This window comes from Halichoerus grypus, chromosome 14 (genome assembly GCF_964656455.1).
Source record: "Halichoerus grypus chromosome 14, mHalGry1.hap1.1, whole genome shotgun sequence".
Lineage (NCBI taxonomy): Eukaryota > Metazoa > Chordata > Mammalia > Carnivora > Phocidae > Halichoerus > Halichoerus grypus.
The window spans coordinates 74251187-74270219 of NC_135725.1; the positions used below are offsets into that span (position 1 = coordinate 74251187).

A 19033-nucleotide genomic window follows, 5' to 3' on the forward strand; every position below is an offset into this window, starting at 1 on the left:
ATCATTTTCATGTTATGTAGGTAGAAATTGTCTTCGATCCCACTGAGCGAGCACGAATGCTTTTTTTTCTTGAAACATGCTGTCTCACGTCACCCTTAATTTTCCTGCTTTTTAAAAAAGAAAATTATTTATTTTGAGTAGTTTCTACAGGCAACGTAGGGCTGGTGCTCATGACCAGAGTTCAAGAGTCACATGTTCTACCTACTGAGCCAACCAGGCATCCCAATTTTCCAGCTTTTGACAGAGACATGAGTACAGAGAAATTCTTCCCTATTAGGAGAAAAACAACAGCAAACACGGTGATAAACGGCAACTGAAACTGCATTAGTTAGAGATTATAGGGTTTGTTGAGAGAACTCTCCATTTGGAGAGAACAGTTCTGGTTTAAAGATACCAGGAGACACTCCTCTCCATCCAGTTGCTGTCTAGTTGGAATTGGGACCCCTGTGTTGTCAGATATTTTGATTTTTTTTTTTTTAATTTTATTATGTTATGTTAGTCACCATACAGTACATCATTAGTTTTTGATGTAGTGATCCATGATCCATTGTTTTCGTATAACACCCAGTGCTCCATGCAGTACGTGCCCTCCTTAATACCCATCACCAGGCTAACCAATCCACCCTCCCCCCTCCCCTCTAAAACCCTGTTTGTTTCTCAGGTCCATAGTCTCTCATGGTTCATCTCTCCCTCCAATTCCCCCCGCCCATTTTTCCCTTCCTTCTCCTAATGTCCTCCATGTTATTCCTTATGTTCCACAAATAAGTGAAACGATATGATAATTGACTTTCTCTGCTTGACTTATTTCACTTAGCATAATCTCCTCCAGTCCTATCCATGTTGATGTAAAAGATATTTTGATCTTTAAGAGGAGTCATAAATCTGAATACTGTGGACTATTTCCACTTAAAAAAGTGGCTCAAAGTGTATGCCAAACAAAACGAGTCATAGGGCAGGTGCGATGCCATACCAATAATTCATTATCTTTGGTTTAATTTATAAGTTCTTTAGAACAGGGACTTATTTTGTTCATTACTGTTCTCTATGCCTGCAACACGTCCCGTCACATATTTGGTAGTCAATAAATGTGTTGAGTAAAAGGAAGAAGAAATGGATACTGTCCTTAAAAAGGGGACCTAATGTCCACCTTTAATCTTTTCACCCCTCCCAACTTTGTAATAATCGCGTTAAGGACCAGGTGGTAGAGAGAGAAAGATAATACTATTTATTGAGCCCCATTACGTATCATACATAAAAGTACGTTATTTCTCTTAATGCTTCCACAGTCCTACTTAGGGATTTCCTGTCCCCTCTTTATATGAGGAAACAAGCTGAGAGACGTGAAATCACTTGCCTACGACCGTACAGCCAGTAAATGAAAAGCCAGAGGCCTCTGATGTAACTGTAAGTCTACTGATCTACTGTTTGAGCAAACCTATTCATTTCTGGTGGGTATTTAAGCTGCCTGTATGAGAATTGGAGCATATTGCAAAATGAAGCATGTTTTCCAAAGGTGTGAACCATCTAAAGCCATCTCAAGTACTTCTGTGATTATATTAGTTCTGATTTGATAAGGTTTTTTAGAGATGATGGTGTCTTCTCCCTAATGATTAATGAAGGGGAAAAGGAAAGGATGCTAATACTTATTTTGAACTATATGCCAGAACTTTTTAAAAAAATATTTATTTATTTGAGAGAGAGAGAGAGCATGATAGAGTGAACACAAGCAGGGGGGAAGGGTAGAGGCAGAGGGAGAAGCAGACTCCCCGCTGAGCAGGAAGCCCGACGTGGGACTCAATCCCAGGACCCTGAAATCATGACCTGAGCCAAAGACAGATGCTTAACCGACTGAGCCACCCGGGCGCCCTTTTAATATCCAGACCTTTTAATATCCATTAACTAATCTTTGTAATGATCCTGTGAAACAGGCTTATCCTCATTTTGCAGATGAGGAACCTGTAGCTCAGATTGCTTAAGACCCAGGTCACTCAGCTACTAAATGGCCAAGTAGGAGACTTTATGAAGTTAGTCTGCTCCAAAAACTCTTGCCACTCTACTTCATACTGAGATGTTTTCATACTTGGTTGTTATCCAGTTTTTTAAAAAATTTTAATTATAATATGGTCAACATATAGTGTTATAGTAGTGTCAGGTGTACAATATAGTGATTCAACAGTTTTATACATTTCTCAGTGATCATGACAATAAGAACACTCTTCATCCCCATCACCTGTTTCACCCTCCACCCCTCCCCCCCCACCTTCCCTCTAGTAACCATCAGTTTGTTCTCTATAGTTGAGGGTCTGTTTTCTGGCTTGTATCTTTTTTTCTTTGTTTTGTTTCTTAAATTCCACATGAGTGAGATCATATGGTATTTGTCTTTTCTCTGATTGACTTATTTCACTGAGCTATACCCCCAGCTCCATCCACGTTGTCGCAAATGGCAAGATTTCATTCTTTTTAATGACTGAGTAGCTTGTTACCCAATTCTTAATTATCCTGTGACCATCATTTATGTATGTGGGTTCAACAGAAATATTTTATGCTTTGAGTCCAAATTAAGATCTGGACTGCATGGCTGATGTATAATACACTCTAATTGTGTGGTTTTTGTTACTTTAGAGGGCTAGAAAGCTGCAAGATTGGCTTTTGTCCTAAACCATTTGTAGCTATGGACTTACCAGATGAGAGCCAGTGGGATGAAACCACCTGCAAGTTGGCCATTTGTCAGCATCCACAATGCTGGGCCACGATCCGCCGTATTGAGAGGGGCCACCCTCGAATCCTGGGCTCCCCCTGTAAAACAACTCCAAATGATGAAGGTGAATTAGTCAGCCCTGCTTCTTCCTTACAAGATCCTTGAACTATTTCTGTTTGGCTCCTTTTGACAGATTACATATTTTCTTCCGTTCTGTTTTCTCAGACAAACTCCCCGTGCTCACCATTGTAAACATGGCAGATTCCTGCATCCAAGCCAAGAGACATGCTCATCATCATTTATCAGGATTTACCTTCACCAAACCTCCCTCTTTACTGTGTCCAGGTTCAAAGCTTGACTCCAAATTCCAAGGCAGGTAAATTATCATGGAATCTTCCATTATTAGCCTCCTATCTCAAAATTCTGGGTTGATTTCCTTTACCCATGTAGTAGACTTTGAGAAAGCTGGATTAAAACTAAAACACCAGTTCAGTTAGAGAAATGGTGACAAGGCAGTGGGAAACAAAAGGAAAGCATTATCTGTGTTGTAGGAGTTGCTAAAATAGAGGTGTATTAGTTTGCTAGGGTCACTGTAACAAAGTACCCTCGACTGTATGGCTTAAACAACACAAATTTATTTTTTCACAGTCTAGGGGTTAGAAGTTCAAGATTAAGGTGTTGATAGAGTTGTTTTCTTCTGAACCCTTTCTTCTTGGCTTGTAGGTGGCCATTTTCTCCCTATGTCTTAACATGGTCTTCCTTCTGTGTGTCTTTGTCCTAATTTCCTCTTTTTTTTTTTTTTTTTAAAGATTTTATTTATTTGAGAGAGAGAGAGAGAGAAGCATGTGTGGGAGGAGGGGCAGAGGGAGAAGCAGACTCCCCGCTGAGCAGGGAGCCCAGTGGATGTGGGGCTCAATCCCAGGACCCCGAGATCATGACCTGAGCCCAGTGCAGACGCTCAACTGACTGAGCCACCCAGGCATCCCATCCTCTTCTTTTTTTTAAAAAAGGTTTTATTTATTTGTCAGAGAGAAAGAGAGAGAGAGCACGAGCATAAGCAGGGGGAACGGCAGGCAGAAGGAGAAGCAGGCTCTCCACTGAGCAGGGAGCCCGATGCGGGACTCCATCCCAGGACCCTGGGATCATGACCTGAGCTGAAGGCAGACGCTTAACTGACTGAGCCACCCAAGCATCCCATCCTTGTCTTTTTTTTAAGTTTTTAATTTTAATTCCAGGATAGTTAACACGGAGTGTTATATTGGTTTCAGGTATATGATAGAGTGATTCAGCCATTCTTTATGTTAGTCACTGCTCATCATAAGTGTTTCTTAATCTCTTAATTTCCTCTTTTTAATAAGAACACCAGTCATATTGGATTAGGGCCTGTCTGTATGACTTCATTTTACCTTAATTACCTCCTTAAAGACCCTATCTCCAAATACTGAGGGACTCAAACTCTGAGGTATTGACGGTTAGGATTCAGTGTAAGAATTTGGGGGGCACAATTCAGCCCACCACGGGGGGTATCTCATCAGCCTCTGCAGGTCGTCAGAACACTGTGTCCACACACACTATCTTTCTTATCCTTTATTTTTAGGTATGAAACTATTTGTAAGCTTTCGAAGGCAGAAGCAATGGTTTCCTTTTGAATCTCCTACAAAGCCTAGGCATACAGTTAGTGCTTGTTGATACGGGAAACTAAGGGACTGGGATCTACAGAAAACTTAGACTTGTAACATTTAGAACTCCTGTGGTTTGGAACCAAGGCATGCCTAGTGGCCCTTGTACTGGTTCCTTTTCTCCCGTTTGATGTAAAGCAGCCTTTGGTGGTTTCCTTTGGCTAAAGACAGTATGGGAAAGGGTAGGACTGCTTTCTGGTTCTCTAGGACTTGAACCTTGGGAAGAAGGTGGCTTCTCCCAGTCAGGTCCTATGAAGGCAAAGACCATGACCTCATTCGTGTAGTCACTCATTGAATTTACAAATGTATTTTAGTGGGGACCACTTTGCTGGGCTCTGGGGAGTCAGTGGTAAACAAGATACAGTCTTTACCCCCAAAGGGCTTTCAGCCTCGCTGGGGAGGACAAGAACTGTCCCGTGTGATGAGCGCGATGAGAGGGGCCCCCCCGGGGGTGTGGAAGCACATGGGAAGGGTTCCTCACCCAGGGCACTGTCCTCTGTGGACGTGGAACCTGTGCCTATATACTGAAGTGTGAGCAGTCTGGCGAAGTGGGGGTTGCAGATGGGAGGTGGCCATGAGGAGAGTTCTGGACTGCGGAAAGAACATATGCCAAAGCCTGGAGGCAAGAGGAAGTTCTTTAGATGTCAGGAGAAGGGCTCATTGTGCGTGGAACATAGAGCAGGAATGGGGGAGTGGTCAGAGCTGAGGCTCGGGAGGTGGAGTAAAAAGCAGTGGCCTACGGCACGGGAATCAGCCTAGGGAGTTGGGTCTTTATCTTACACTTCTTCGCCATATTTATTCATTCCTACACTTAACATGGCTTTTAAAAAAATATAGTAACCAGTGATATGAAAATGTAAGGGGACAGTATTCCTTTTTTTTTATTGTGGTAAATATACATAGTGTGAAATTTGCCATTTTAATCGTTTTTAAGTGTATAATTCTGTGGCATTAAATACATTCATAGTGTTGTGTCACCACCATCCATTTCTAGAACTTTTTCATCAACTCAAACAGGAACTCCTTACCCATTGAACAGTAACTCCCCATTCCCTCCTCCCTCCAGCTCCTGTTAATGTCTATTTTACTTTCTGTCTGTATGAATTTGCCTATTCTAGGTACCTCATATAAGTGGAATCGTACAAAATTTGTCCTTTTGTGTTTAGCTTCTTCTTCTTCTTTTTTTTTAAAGATTTATTTATGTATTTATTTGACAGAGAGAGACACAGCAAGAGAGGGAACACAAGCAAGGGGAGTGGGAGAGGGAGAAGCAGGCTTCCCGCAGAGCAGGGAGCCCTGTGCGGGGCTCGATCCTAGGACCCTGGGATCATGAGCTGAGCCGAAGGCAGATGCTTAAGGACTGAGCCGTTGTTCTCAGTGCTGGTCCATCCCAAGGGTGCTACAGCACGGGGCTCCTAAGGAGGGAAGCCATGCCAATTAATGAGAGAATTTGCCCCCGTTAATGTTCGTGGTGTGACAACAAAGAGAAGAGATGCCTTTCAGCAGAGTGGTGATGTTTCTATTTTTTTTTTTTTTTAAAGACTTTATTTATTTATTTGACAGAGACACAGCAAGAGAGGGAACACAAGCAAGGGGAGTGGGAGAGGGAGAAGCAGGCTTCCCCCCGAATCAGGGAGCCCGATGCGGGGCTCGATCCCAGGACCCTGGGATCATGACCTGAGCCAAAGGCAGACGCTTAACGACTGAGCCACCCAGGCGCCCCTTAGCTAGCTTATTTCACTTAGCATAATGGCTTCAAGTTTCATCAATATTGGAGCATATATCAGAATTGCATCCCTTATTAAGGCTGAAAAATATTCCATTGTGTGTAAATACTATGTTTGGCTTATTTAACATGCTTTGAACATCTACATCAAGGGTTACTCAGTCAACTTTTATTGATAGTGCCATAACTGTCTGTAGTTGGAGAGGGGCATAGGCTCTGAATTCAGTTTGATGCAACAAATAGTTGTGGAGTGTTTACAGTGCGCAGTGTCTGGGAGCTGTTCCATAACAAAGAAACACGACTTAAGGACATGGGGACACCCTACATTCATTCGGTAAGTATTAAGCCCCAGGTCTTCTGTGGATAAGCAGAAGGCTTTTCCTCAGAGCACTAACTGCCATCCCCATAGCTCTTTTGTATCTCTATGTCATGTTTGGAAACTCATTTTTTAGGCCTCGGGAAGATTTACCTGACAAAGATTTAATCGACCGTCCTGATAGATCTCCTAAAGTAAATCACAGATTAAAAAAGGTACTTCTTCAGCATTTTCTCTTTACTAGTGGGAATAAAGTACTTGCCTCTGTATACCATTCAGGATGACTATGATCTGAATAATGACAATGATAACTATCTAATATTGGGCCCTTACGTATATGCTGGGCTTTGTACTAATGCCTTTACGTGCTATACTGTCTCCAGAAATCCCAGACGCCAGTGGGATCGATGGTAAGACTTTTCTGTCTGTATCCTGCAAAGAGCATGTTCAGCTACTAAGTAAACCCTGTCATCTCATAATATGGGGAAATTAGAATGCTGGACTGTCACACCTAAAATGTGCCTTCAGGTCATCTATTCTGATGACTATCAAACTTTTTAGCTGCTATGACCTACAGTAAAAAATACATTTTGCAACAAAATAGCATAAAACAATCCTTACCATAATTATGAGTAATGCACTCTGATATTTTCTGTCCTATTCTATTTTATTTTATTTTATTTTTTAAGACTGAGAGAACACGCATGAGCAGGGGAGGGACAGAGGGAGAGGGGGAAAGAATCCTAAGCAGGCTCCACACTCAGCACTCAGCGAGGAGCCCAATGCGGGGCTCAGTCTCACGACCCTGAGGTCATGACCTGAGCCAAAATCAAGAGTCAGACGCAGGGCTGCCTGAGCCACCCAGGCGCCCCTCTATTCTACTTCTAAGCAATGTAGGCTACAGGTCACAAAATTTGATCCCATGACCTATGAATTAGTTGCAGTTGCAATTGAAGAACATTACTGTGGTCCGTCTCTTATGTCTTGCAGTTGAGAAAACTGAGGCCCAGATAAGGAAGTGATTTGCTAAAGCACATAGCTAGTTAGAGGCCGAGCTAAATTAGAGTTTAGGAGGAAAAGCCCTTCTACTTATCTACAATAAAGAGAGATTTACTCTTCTTTGCAGTCTTACGGATGCCTTTTATTTTTTTCAAGAGATACTTTACCTTTCACTGTCACATGGTGGAGAGTATAAGGGACAGAGAGAGGGTAGATGTGTTTGAATGGATGAATGAACAAATCACTCTCCTCTTTGACCTCTTTAGAACAAGGGGTTAGATTAAATTCGTTTTAAGATAATTATTTGAATAGCTAGTACTTGTAAATGGTTCAAAATTCAAAAAGCATAAAAGGGTTTACAGTGCAAAGAAGTCTCCCCTAGTCCCTCAAGCCCTTCAGTTCCTTTTCATAGGACAACGCTATTTTTAAAAAAATTTATTTATCTCTTAGGGTCGGGGAAGTGAGCACGCAAGCAGTGGGGAAGGGCAGAGGGGGAGAGAGAGAATCTCAAGCAGATTTCCTACTGAGCTCAGGAGCTCGGAGCCTGAAATGGGGCTCAATCCCAGGACCCTGGGATCATGACCTGAGCCAAAATCAAGATTCGGTCACTTAACTGACTGAGCCACCCAGGCGCCCCACAGCAATATTTTTATTAGTTTTTGTTTTTGTTTTTGTTTTCTCGTTCCCTGTATCCTACCAGGGGTAGGGACTAGATCATTTATAAGGTTTCCTTGAGCACCACTGTTCTAATATCTTAAATGTCTGAACGTGAAAAGTGTTGTGATCTTAACTTTTATGTAGATGCCTTTAATTATAGACAGGCGGTAAAAGCAGAAAACTGGCTTCTGTCCCTACCAATTCCCTCCCAGTTCCCAAATTGTGTTATCTGCAGGGGATCTAAGTGTTTGGAGTGGAGTAGGCAGAATGAGTGCATTCCCTTAGGCAAACCCCAAGTTCCCCTCTAGGGGGTATGGGGTGGGGAGTTGCTAAATGATGTCACAGGGAGGCAGAGGAGACTCTTCACTTAAAATGCTCACTCTTGCAGAGTACTGTACTGGTGTCTGGTTTCTTAGGGCATTGTTATGAAGACAATCTGGGGATGAGAAATGTCTTTTTGTCATCTTCTGCACCAGCATACCCTTTCCATCAGCATAATAATTCAGTTCTTAGCCTGTTCTGAATACCATCAGAAGCTGGTGCCTTCAAGCCACACACAGGCTTTCCATCTTTCTCTTAGCTTTCAGTGCTGAATTTGAATGAGACCCACCTTCCCAGCCCTCAAGATGTTAGAAATATGGTTGTAATCTGGATCCCAGAACAACCAGAGAGGCATGTGAGGTGAGTATTGTGTCCAGAACTTGGGAGCCTTCTGCCCTTACGTTCTGCAAATCCCTCCTGCCCTGCGCAGGCCTCCTATTTGTGATCTCCTTTTTAGCCACCTCATTGCAAGTAACAGGAGGCCAACTAGAGAAGAAGGTCACGGTCTCTTGTATTTGCTTCCTGCTTCACTGGGGTTCTACTTAATGCACTTTGTGCTTCCTGCGTTGGGGCTTCTCTACATCAGATCCTACATGGCATTAAATAACAGGCAAGATAGGGCCTGTGGGTTTGTGAGGGCTAAGAAACAGACGCTTCCTGACGATCAGTTTTTCTTTTTCTTCTTTTTTAAAGATTTTATTTATGTGTTTGAGAGAGATAGCGAGAGAGAACACAAGCAGCGGGGAGGGAACACAAGCTGTGGGGAAGGACACAGGGAGAGGGAGAAGCAGACTCCCTGCTGAGCAGGGAGCCCCGTGCTTGCCGGGCTTGATCCCAGGACCTGAGATCATGACCTGAGCTGAAGGCAGGTACTTAACAGACTGAGCTACCCAGGCGCCCCTATCAGTTTTTCTTATTAGCCATCCCCAGCTAGTGAAAACATTTTGAGTGAAGCGCGTGAATCTTTGGTCCCAGCCCCAAGGCCTAGCGCAGTGGCACAAGATGAATAGCCTGTAGGACTTGTGTACAAAGCAGAAGGGTCACTGGGTGAGGGCCCAAGGGCTTGATAATACTGATAACCACTGGAAGAAGGTGTTTGGTTTTTCTTTCATGAATGCTAAGGCTTTTGGATTCTTGTTAAGTGACTATGTGATAGGATGTGATTTAAGAATTTCTTCTTACTTGATTTTTTAATTATCCTGTCAGTGCTTATGCGTGTGTATATATATATATATATATATATATATATATATATATATATATATATGTATGTATATATATATGATATAAACAAAAAACTCCTAGAGGTTTACTTCCTTTCGTGTAAAAAAAAGCCCAGATTTGGGTGGATCAGGTCTAGTACCTCAGCTCCACGTGTTCATCAGAAACCAGAACTCCTTCGGGCTCTCTGGTCATCATCCTTAGCCCATGGCTTTCATTTTCTAAGGTGTTTCATGGGGGCTTTGAAGGTCTAAGTTGACGGCTAGTGCTCCAGCCATCATATATGTGTTCCAGGCAAGGAGGTGGAAGATGATGGAGCAAAAAATACTTGAGCACCTCCTCTGTGCTAAGCAGTGAGAATCTAGTGAAGAACCAAATAGACTTGCTCCCTGTCCTCCTAGAGTCTTGTGGTGGTGGTGGGGGGGGGGTGGGAGGGGTGGGTGGGCTGGGATTCAGGCTTTACAAACATCACCATACCGAAGTATATAATTACTAATTTGGATTAATGCTATGAAAGCAAATAACTGGGTTGTAGGAGAGAATGGCAGGGAACCTAATGTAGATGTGAGGTTAGGTCTTGTTTCTCACAGCTTCTGGGCAGTTGGTTCCTCCAGGCTTCCAAGCAGCCATCTTTGAGTACTGAAGAGAGGATAGAAATCTCCATGGTCATCATTCACAAATACCCTTGGTGCTTCTGTTTGAGATGTCTGGGAATAAATTGTGGTTGTTCTTATTTCAAGTCCATCTGAGAAGAAGCATATTCTTCCCAGCCAGGACTGGATGAAGAGAAGAATGAAATCTACAGAGGTAAGTTTGATGTTTTGGTCAAACCTTTATGAGATTACTCTGTAGAATTTTGTTTTCCTTTCAGGTACTTTCCCCCTTCCCGCATTCTTTTTAAATGAATAAAACTTGCAAAAGAAAACCCCTTTTAAGGAATAGTTACCAAAGCATTTTCTATTGAGAGACTCTCTTCCCTACCCACTCCCTGTAGGAAGGTGAAGAGCATCTTGAAGAAAAGTTAGGAGGAAGCCTTGGATATTCAGGGGGAGTTTTTGACAAATTCCTGGTGTGATAGAAAGAGAGCTTCAGTGGACTAGGGGTTATAATGGACTTGGGTTTCTCATCCTTATGCCACCACTTATGGGTAAATGTAACCTTGGGTAAGTAACAGAGCTGGAAGGTTGCTACAACCATGAGAGTAGTGTCTTGGTCCACTTTGTTCATTGCTGAATCCCCAGTGTGAGCCCTGCACCTGGCACATAGTTGGCCAATAAATATTTGTTCAGTTTTGCTCAGTGAATGAATTAATAACCTTTTTGGGAAAAAAACCAAAGCAATGAATCCCTGTATGATCTGAATTCAACAATGGGGTGGGGAGCCAGAGAGGGAAAATATGGTGGCCTTCATAGTGCAAAGGAGGGGTTGCTGCTGGGAGTTTGGCATGCCAGGGTTATGTTGGGAGGCTGGAATGTTGATGGGAAGGAGTGGCACTTTCCATTGTTGCTTTTCTAGAAAGACAGTTTTCGCTGTGGAAAGCAGAAAACAGAAACACAGCTGGGACTTCCAGGGATGATTGTGCCTCCCCCCTCACCAGTACACTTTTTTGAGCAACTAAACGCAGAGTCCATACCTTTCTGGAACCAATTTGACATGTTACCTCAGGATCTACTGAAGGAGTAAGTATCATGTAAGCCTGTGGGAAAGCCAGAGGACCTGCCCTTCTCTGAAGCAGAGAAGGCACTAAGTCGCATGCTCTTCCTGAGTAAGGAGGGGAGAAGAACTGTCCCCTCTGCTTGTTCAGTGAGTTCGGAGACTTACCAATGTACAGTGATGACGGTAATGGCCACCATTTATCAAGTACTTACCACTTGCCAGGCCCTGCGCTATAGAAGCACATTACGTCTATTCTCTTGTTTTGTTTTGTTTTTCAGATATACAGTCATCTTTATTATAATTCATAAATACATTATAAACAGACCTGGATCTTTAATAAGACACACTTAGGATCTGATAGGCTTCTGTTTTCCACTCAGTTATGTAGTTAGAAAACCCAGTTTACTTGAGAATGGTAGAAGTAGTGTCTTAGTTTCCTTAAGAGAAGTTTTCTCCTAATAGGCATCCTGGAATCTTTGGGCTTGTGGGTCAAAAGACCAGACTGTTTTAATAGACATGCCCATGTTCAGTGCTGTCTGCATTCCTCAAATTTCAATGGGCACCTGTCCTATAGAACATTCAACTTGTTCCCCAAATTTAGTATAAAGTGCAGTTTTAAAAAGGGGTCAGGGGGCTCCTGGGTGGCTCAGTCGTTAAGCGTCTGCCTTCGGCCCAGGTCATGATCCCAGGGTCCTGGGATCAAGCCCCACATCAGGCTCCCTGCTCAGCGGGAAGCCTGCTTCTCCCTCTCCCACTCCCCCTTCTTGTGTTCCCTCTCTCACTGTCTCTCTCTCTGTCAAATAAATAAATAAAATCTTTAAAAAAAATAATAAAATAAAAATTAAAAGGGTCAAATGTACCCAAGCTTCCAAGCTTCCAGGCTTATCCTATAAAAACAGCATTTATCATTCACTTTACCAACTCTCCCTGCCAAATAAAGGACCCCAAAGGATAAGTGTCAACCGCCAATGTTAGGTGAGGCTCCTCTTCTCTTCTCAAATCAATTTATTTGGAATCCTGAGCAATCACAGCCAACTTCAATGGAGGGCTGCAATCTCTCTCAAAAAGCCTATTTTCTTATTTGAACTTCTACTAGGCACTATTACTCTCTTCTTCTCCTTCTCCTCCTTCTCCTTTTTCTTTTTAAAGTAAGCTCTATGCTCAACAAGGGGCTTGAACTCATGACTCTGAGATCAAGAGTTCCATACTCCGCTGACTGAGCCAGCCAGGAGCCTTCACTCTCTTCTTTTTATAAACGAGTTATGGATAAGTGGGAGGCAGAAGGGAAGTGTGGTTTGGAGTGAGACAGCCTTTGGATTTTGCATTGAAACTTCCCAGTTTTGTGCATTTGGGTAATTTATCTAGCATCTTTATGCCTCATTCCCTCGTTTGCAAAATGGGGATAAGAACGCCTGTCCTCAGCTAATTGAAAGCTGTTGCCCGATGAGCACCTATTGGCATAGGCCTTTTTAGGCCCACAGTGGAAATTTATTCAAATTTGGAGCCCTTTCCATCCCTTTTTCCTCAGCCACGCTCTCCAAGAAGAACTGTTGCTGACTGGCTGTCTCTGTCCCCTCCAGCCTCTTACCTGATGAAGGGAAAACCATGCCTTCCCTGGAGATGAAGACACAATTGGCCATGATGAAGAAGAAAGCTCCCCTGGAAAAGAGCCGACCCGACAGTGCCATTTCTGCTAAGATGTTCTTATCCATACACCGTCTCACCCTGCAGGTGAGAGCTAGGGAGCCTCGGAGACAGAGGTCTAGATGCAAATCCAAACTCATTTCTCTTCAAGGCTGGAGGAGTTGACGTTCTCTTTCTTCTTTCTCTCTACCCTTCCACGCTGGACCCAAGCCTCACAGAAGGGCTGGGCTATATGTAGGCGAAAGCAAAGCACGGGGAGGGGTTTGAGGAACATTCTCTGTTTCTCCTGCACTTTGTTCCCCGCTCCGGTTCCTCTCTCCAGAGCCCTGCTAGAACGCTGCGCGCACCTGGTTCTCAAACAGTGCTCGTTGGCTATGTGGGTGCCTACCTGCATTTGAAGGGTATGTCTTGGGAAAAGGAAACACCTTCAGTAGAGCTTTTCCTCTTCTTTGTCTTTTCTTTCTTTTTTTTTCCTCCAGAGACCAGCATTGAGATATCCTAAACATCTGAAGAAATTATATTACACCCCAAATATAGAAGGTAGGTTTTCTGGTGGATCTGGCCAGATCCTCAGGTACTGTCCCCCCCCTCAGCCCACAGTTCTCATACTTGGTCTGGGTCCCAGTTTGTTATGTTTGTGGCCACAGTCATACAAGATCCCGTGTAGAACTCGGGAAACTGCCATTTCAGGAGGCAGCCCCCCCCACACCACAAAAGGCTTGGTTCTGACAGAGCGGGTGTCACCGTTGTGGAGCAGGGCCCAGCAAGCAGACCCCGGGGAAGGTGGGCAATGTCAGGGAGAAGAGGATTGAGCCAGTGCTCTGGTCACCAGGTCACAAGAAGCAGCAGCAGAGGAAGGTGAAAACCCCACCGAAGAGACAGGTAGAGTGGCCGTGAGGGAAGCCGGAGGACCGGCTGGGACGGGCCACGGGGTGCAACCTGGAATGGGAAGGGGTGGATGAGGTGCGAGTCTCCCTGTTCTCCGTCTGGTTCTAGATACAGAGTTCCTGTCTGCTTGCAGACACTAACTTCCTTCTTTTAGACTCTTTTTGAAACGTTTTCTTCACTTCCAAAGGTCCTAATTCAGTTCCTCCTCATGTGGGTTTCAGGAGGCTAAAAAGAAATCCAAGAGTGATCCAGGGAGCCAGGACATTTTGCATAAATGTTCGGGTGCCGTGGTGTGTGGCCCACGCTTTGGTAAGGAGAATATGGGTTTGGGAGGGATGGGATCTCAGGACGTAGCTGAGGACGGGAAAAGCCGGACACGTCTGTCATTTTGGGACCTGCCTTCATTAGGCATTCACAGTTCTCCTCGGAATGTTCTGGCTTGGCTGGGCTGCTGTGCATCATCTTTCCATCAAATATTTACTAAGGAAGCAAGCTGGGCCAGATGTCTGCTTCATGTGGGTGTTCGAGAGATGACCATGAGCATGAGTCAGAGTCATTTTTCCTCAGGTCTTACTTTAGGAAAGATGGAGTGGTTTGAGAATGAAGAACAAGCCATGAAGCAGGAAAGAGCCAGGGCCCCTGTCTGGCCCCAAGAGGGTTCGAAGGAAGCAGAGTCCAGGCTCCCTTGCTTCCCAGCCACAAGTTAGTCCCTGGAGGCTCAGGTTGAGGTCAGCACGTTATCTAGACCCCTCTAGGAGGCAGGTGGCCAATTCTTGACAGGCAATTCTTTTCCTGTGATGTTCATGCTGAAGACCAGAATAGGTAGCTCCCCTTTTTGGAATCCTAATCGTGTGCCTGAGCTGAAAGATATCCTTACCCTGGTCCCTCTGATGTTGCTCAGTTTGAGTGCAGACAAAAAGAAAGAAAGAAAGGGAGGGAGAAAGAATCCTCCTAAACCTTAGGAGCTTCTTCGGCCCTACTCGGAGTGGACCTTGTTGACTGCTTCCTCATCAGAATTCGCTCTCCCCCTCCTAGGGCAGTGAGAGGGCTCAGGTGAGATGTTTCCTCAGAAGAATGCTCCTTTCTCGGTTTATTTCCCATCCCACTGAGCTCTCAGATGCCAACAGTGGCCCCTGACCTGCAGATCTAAGAAGCTTCCTGATGTTCACATGGGAGGTAGACAAAACCAGGGCTGTAGCCCAGGGTGAGGCTGACAGGTCCAAGGTTAGCACTCCATCCAGGGTGATCAGCACTCCCCTGAATTCATTCAGGTGCTTTTCGTTCCTCTTCCTGATGTCTCCAATAGGAGCAGATTTGCTTGGGTGACTGGGGTGCCTTTTTGAATTATGTTCTTGGAGCAGTGGCCTGTCCTCACTGGGTTGAGAAAGGCCTTATGAAGAGTTGATTTTTGTATTGGATCTGGAATGTGTGAGAGTCTTCCTGATACGGAAGAGAATTCCAGAAGTGGGAATAGCCTGTTCGGGTGCACCTAGGAGGAGCATGGCTGCGCAGGGAACACGGTGGTCCATCGTGGCTGTGGGTTATGAAAGAGACGGTGGTAAAGGGTCAGGCTGAAGAGGTAGGCAGTAGCTTGTATAGCTTGCTAAGATGTTTGACCATGGTCATGGTGCTCCACCCCCTGACCGCACACTGAAGTCAACTGAGGAGATTTTCTTTTTTTTCTGAGAAAGCGAGAGAGAGAGAGAGAGAGAAAGAGAGTATGAGAGTATGAGCAGGGGCCAGAGGGAGAGGGAGAGAGAGAATCATAAGCAGGTTCCATGCCTCCAGCGCAGAGCCCAATGTGGGGCTCAATCTCATGACCCTGAGATCATGACCCTGAAATCATGACCTGACCTGAAGTCGAGTCAGATGCTTAACTGACTGAGCCACCCAAGTGCCCCAACTGAGGAGCTTTTAAAACCCAGATACCCAGGACGTACCCCACACCTATTCAATCAGAAGTTCTGGTGTTGGGACCCAGGCCTCAGTGTTTTCCAGAACTCCTATAGTGCTTCAAGTGTGCAGCTAAGGTAAGAACCAGGCTGGTAGGGAGCCAACAGAAGTGTTCAGCAAGGGAGTTCCTCGACTGGCTTTGCCTTTTTGGATAATACCTCGGGTGGCAGCTTGGAGGATGTTCTCTTCTTTTTTTTTTAAGATTGATTGATTGATTTGACACAGAGAGAGAGCCCAGGAGCACAAGCAGGGATAGTGGCAGGCAGAGGGAGAGGGAGAAGCAGACTCCCCACAGAGCAGGGAGCCCGATGTGGGGCTCGATCCCAGGACCCCGGGATCATGACCTGAGCTGAAGGCAGACCCTTAACCGACTGAACCACCCAGGCGCCCCGGAAGATGTTCATTTAGAGAAAGGGAATTGAGAAAGGACAAGATGAGTGCATTTAAGGACTAGTTGGGGAAACAGCTGATGCAGAAGAATCAGAGAACTAGGGCTTTTGGAAGGAAGGAGTTTCATTTTCAGAAGCCAGTATGGGGACATTAGGGTTGGTGCAAGAAGGTAAGAGGAGTCTTCATTAACTGAAAACATAGGGTCAGGGTTTCTTTTGCTGCTATGATGTGCAGATACCTGCCCCCTTGGGTTTCTTGGAGGAACCCTAAGTCTTTTTTGTTTTTCCCTAAGTCTTTTAACATACCCTTGACCTTAATCTCAAATTCTGTGATAGATGTGGTCCCAGTCCCAGGTGAACAGAACCACAAAGAGAACTCAGAGGCCCAACTCCCTTTCACCTCCTCCAACCTGTCTTGTCCAAGATGAGGAGTCACTTGTAGGCTAGGGGTCAACTAGAAGCCCAACAGTGGGATATGAAATAACAGTAAGAAGAGAATTGAATTGACTTCGTGGTCACTAGGTCACAGAACTCTACTAAGTCAGAAAACTGACAAAAAGCATCCACAGCGGACGAAGTCAGAAGGACCCAACTTGGAAAAGGTAAGAGCACCAGAACCATTCTGCTAGGGCCCTGTTTCTGTTACCTGTTACCTGTTACTGTTTAACACACCACGTCAAAGCTGAAACCACAGTGGTTGGCCGTTCCTTGGGAATCTGAGGGGTGAGTAGACAGTTTTTGTGGTGTTGCTTGATGTCACTCATGCACCTACCTTCAGCTGGCGGCTGGGGTGGGGCTGTTAGCCAAATCATCTTAGTTCTCTTCCATGAGGTTTCTTCATTGTGCCTTGTTTGGGCTTCTTGATAGTATGGTAATCTCGTGGAAGCACTTCCTTGAGAGATGGGGCTGGAACTGGAACAATGTCACTTCTGCCACATTTCATTGGTCAAAAAACCACAAGTCCAGGGGCGCCTGGGTGGCTCAGTCATTAAGCGTCTGCCTTCGGCTCAGGTCATGATCCCAGGGTCCTGGGATCAACCCCGCATCGGGCTCCCTGCTCCGTGGGAAGCCTGCTTCTCCCTCTCCCACTCCCCCTGCTTGTGTTCCCTCTCTCGCTGTTTCTCTCTCTGTCAAATAAATAAATAAAATCTTAAAAAAGAAAAAAAAGTCTTTTCTTTCTTAAAGTCTTGATTCAAGTTTCCTTACACTTACTCTAATGAATTTCAGGGTTCCACAAGGAGGCCACAGATGGAATACTCTGAGAATTATCTGGATTCCTTCCCTGATAAGGATGGTAAGTTACTAGGGTGGAGGGACCTTAGTAAGTCACTCAGGCCAGTGAGAGCTGAACCTATGTTGACAAGGATGGTTCACCTCCCTGGAGGCCATAGTCCTCATCCCTCAGAAGGGTCCTAAAGACACCCAGCCCTTCCTTTTCTGTCCTCCATTTGTCACAGTTGGGAGAGGGCTGCAGGTGCAGTTAATGGCTGGGTCTTCTTTTAGATCCTGAGTTATCCAAGATAGAACCCTCTAACAAGGACATCAGCGCTCAGGAAGAGGTTGTGCCGGAATCCCAAGAGAGGAGCTCAGAGGACCTCTCAGACGATACATCTAGAAGAGGGTGGAACCCTGAGCTCAAACTCCTGAGGATTCTTCAGGCCACTGATGATGAGGATGAGGAGAACCAGCTCTGTGGGTCACAGAGTGAAGAGTCGTATGGGATTTCACAGGACAGTCTTACTCCAGAGCAGGATGCTTGGAATCCCAAGGACAGTGACCTTGGACATAAGGACAGAAAGGAGAGGGGACTTCTGCTCCCGGGAGCCTTTACCAGGGCCTGACTGTAGGAATTCTGCTTTCTTCATTCACTTCTCCTTACCTCTAAAATCAGTGAGGGAGAAAAAGCCTCCCCCTTCTTAAACTGAGATTGTTTCTCTTTCATTAGGGACAGAATAATTTTAGTGATTAAACACAACTGCTTAAGGAAAAGACTCATTCTGTTTCTGGGAGGAGGGGAGAGATGTTTCTGCCATGTGTTTTCTGGGTCACTTTTATCTCCCCTCTGAAGCTCTGAAAGGTTTCCAGTTACAGGAAGATGAGTTTTGGGGCACCCAGCTAGCTCATTTGGTAGAGTGTGCAATTCTTGATCTTGAGGTTGTGAGTTCGAGCCTCACATTGGGCATAGAGATTACCGGAAAAAAAAAAGGCGGGGGGGGAAGATGAGTTTGGCCTGTGGGAACCCCTACTGTGTTCTAGCTTTTCCTCTCATTCTCTGGAAATGGGTTTTTTTGGGGTTGGCACCCAATAATCACTTTCAAATAGTATATGTATTAACCTGAAAGAGTCTAAAGCTCCAGCTTCTAAATTACTGAGTCTGTGGGAATGTTGCAGTGATGCTCATAAAGACTCAGAATTTCAGAGTCTCAGGGGACCTTGAATTTGGTTTTTGGAAGGATTTTTTCCCCGTGTTTTTGTCCTTAAAGTTTTTAATATTGAAAATTTTCAAAATTACCTAAAAGTCAGGAGAATAATATAGTGGAAATCTCATGTACCCAGTAGCTTAGATGCGGGCAGTGAAGGCCCCTGCCCTGGGCCCCTGGTCCGTGAGCTGCTGTCAAAGCAGCTGGAGCCCATTATTCTCACCAGTTCTGCACCCAGGGTCAGGTCTCCTTCCCAGAAGTGGGAGCTGGGTGGAAGAAGAGAGCCCAGACCATTGGTGGTACTCACTAGCACTTAGCCTCAGCTACCAGCAGCTGGGGGAGGATGAGAAATGATGACATCCTGTCCTTCCTGAGGAGACCAGCCCTCTGCCTTGGAGCTGGGAGGGGGAGCCCTGTGTTCTTGGGCAGTAGCAGTCCGGAGTCGTTTCTGTCTCACCGAAACTGG

The 19033-nt window shown here is 45.0% G+C and overlaps 1 protein-coding gene across 1 annotated transcript; it reads left to right on the forward strand.

Moving 5' to 3' along the window:
• Positions 1 to 2632: 2632 nt before the first annotated feature.
• On the forward strand, positions 2633 to 18568 carry C14H9orf43 (chromosome 14 C9orf43 homolog). Its single transcript, XM_078061218.1, has 13 exons — positions 2633 to 2822; positions 2924 to 3074; positions 6556 to 6613; positions 8656 to 8756; positions 10358 to 10424; positions 11133 to 11296; positions 12854 to 13004; positions 13397 to 13457; positions 13750 to 13799; positions 14027 to 14114; positions 16670 to 16749; positions 17375 to 17441; positions 17651 to 18568. The coding sequence occupies exons 1-13, from the start codon at positions 2672 to 2674 to the stop codon at positions 17986 to 17988; spliced, it is 1527 nt and encodes a 508-aa protein (XP_077917344.1). The 5' UTR covers positions 2633 to 2671; the 3' UTR covers positions 17989 to 18568.
• The last annotated feature ends 465 nt before the right edge of the window (positions 18569 to 19033 follow it).

Bases quoted from the DNA above. Each gene is read 5' to 3' on its own strand.
- C14H9orf43 (XM_078061218.1), top strand. From the start codon at position 2,672: ATGGACTTACCAGATGAGAGCCAGTGGGATGAAACCACCTGCAAGTTG. The intron at 10,425-11,132 runs GTAAGTTTGATG...TTGCTTTTCTAG, and splicing joins GAAGAATGAAATCTACAGAG to AAAGACAGTTTTCGCTGTGG. The intron at 16,750-17,374 runs GTAAGAGCACCA...AATGAATTTCAG, and splicing joins AAGGACCCAACTTGGAAAAG to GGTTCCACAAGGAGGCCACA.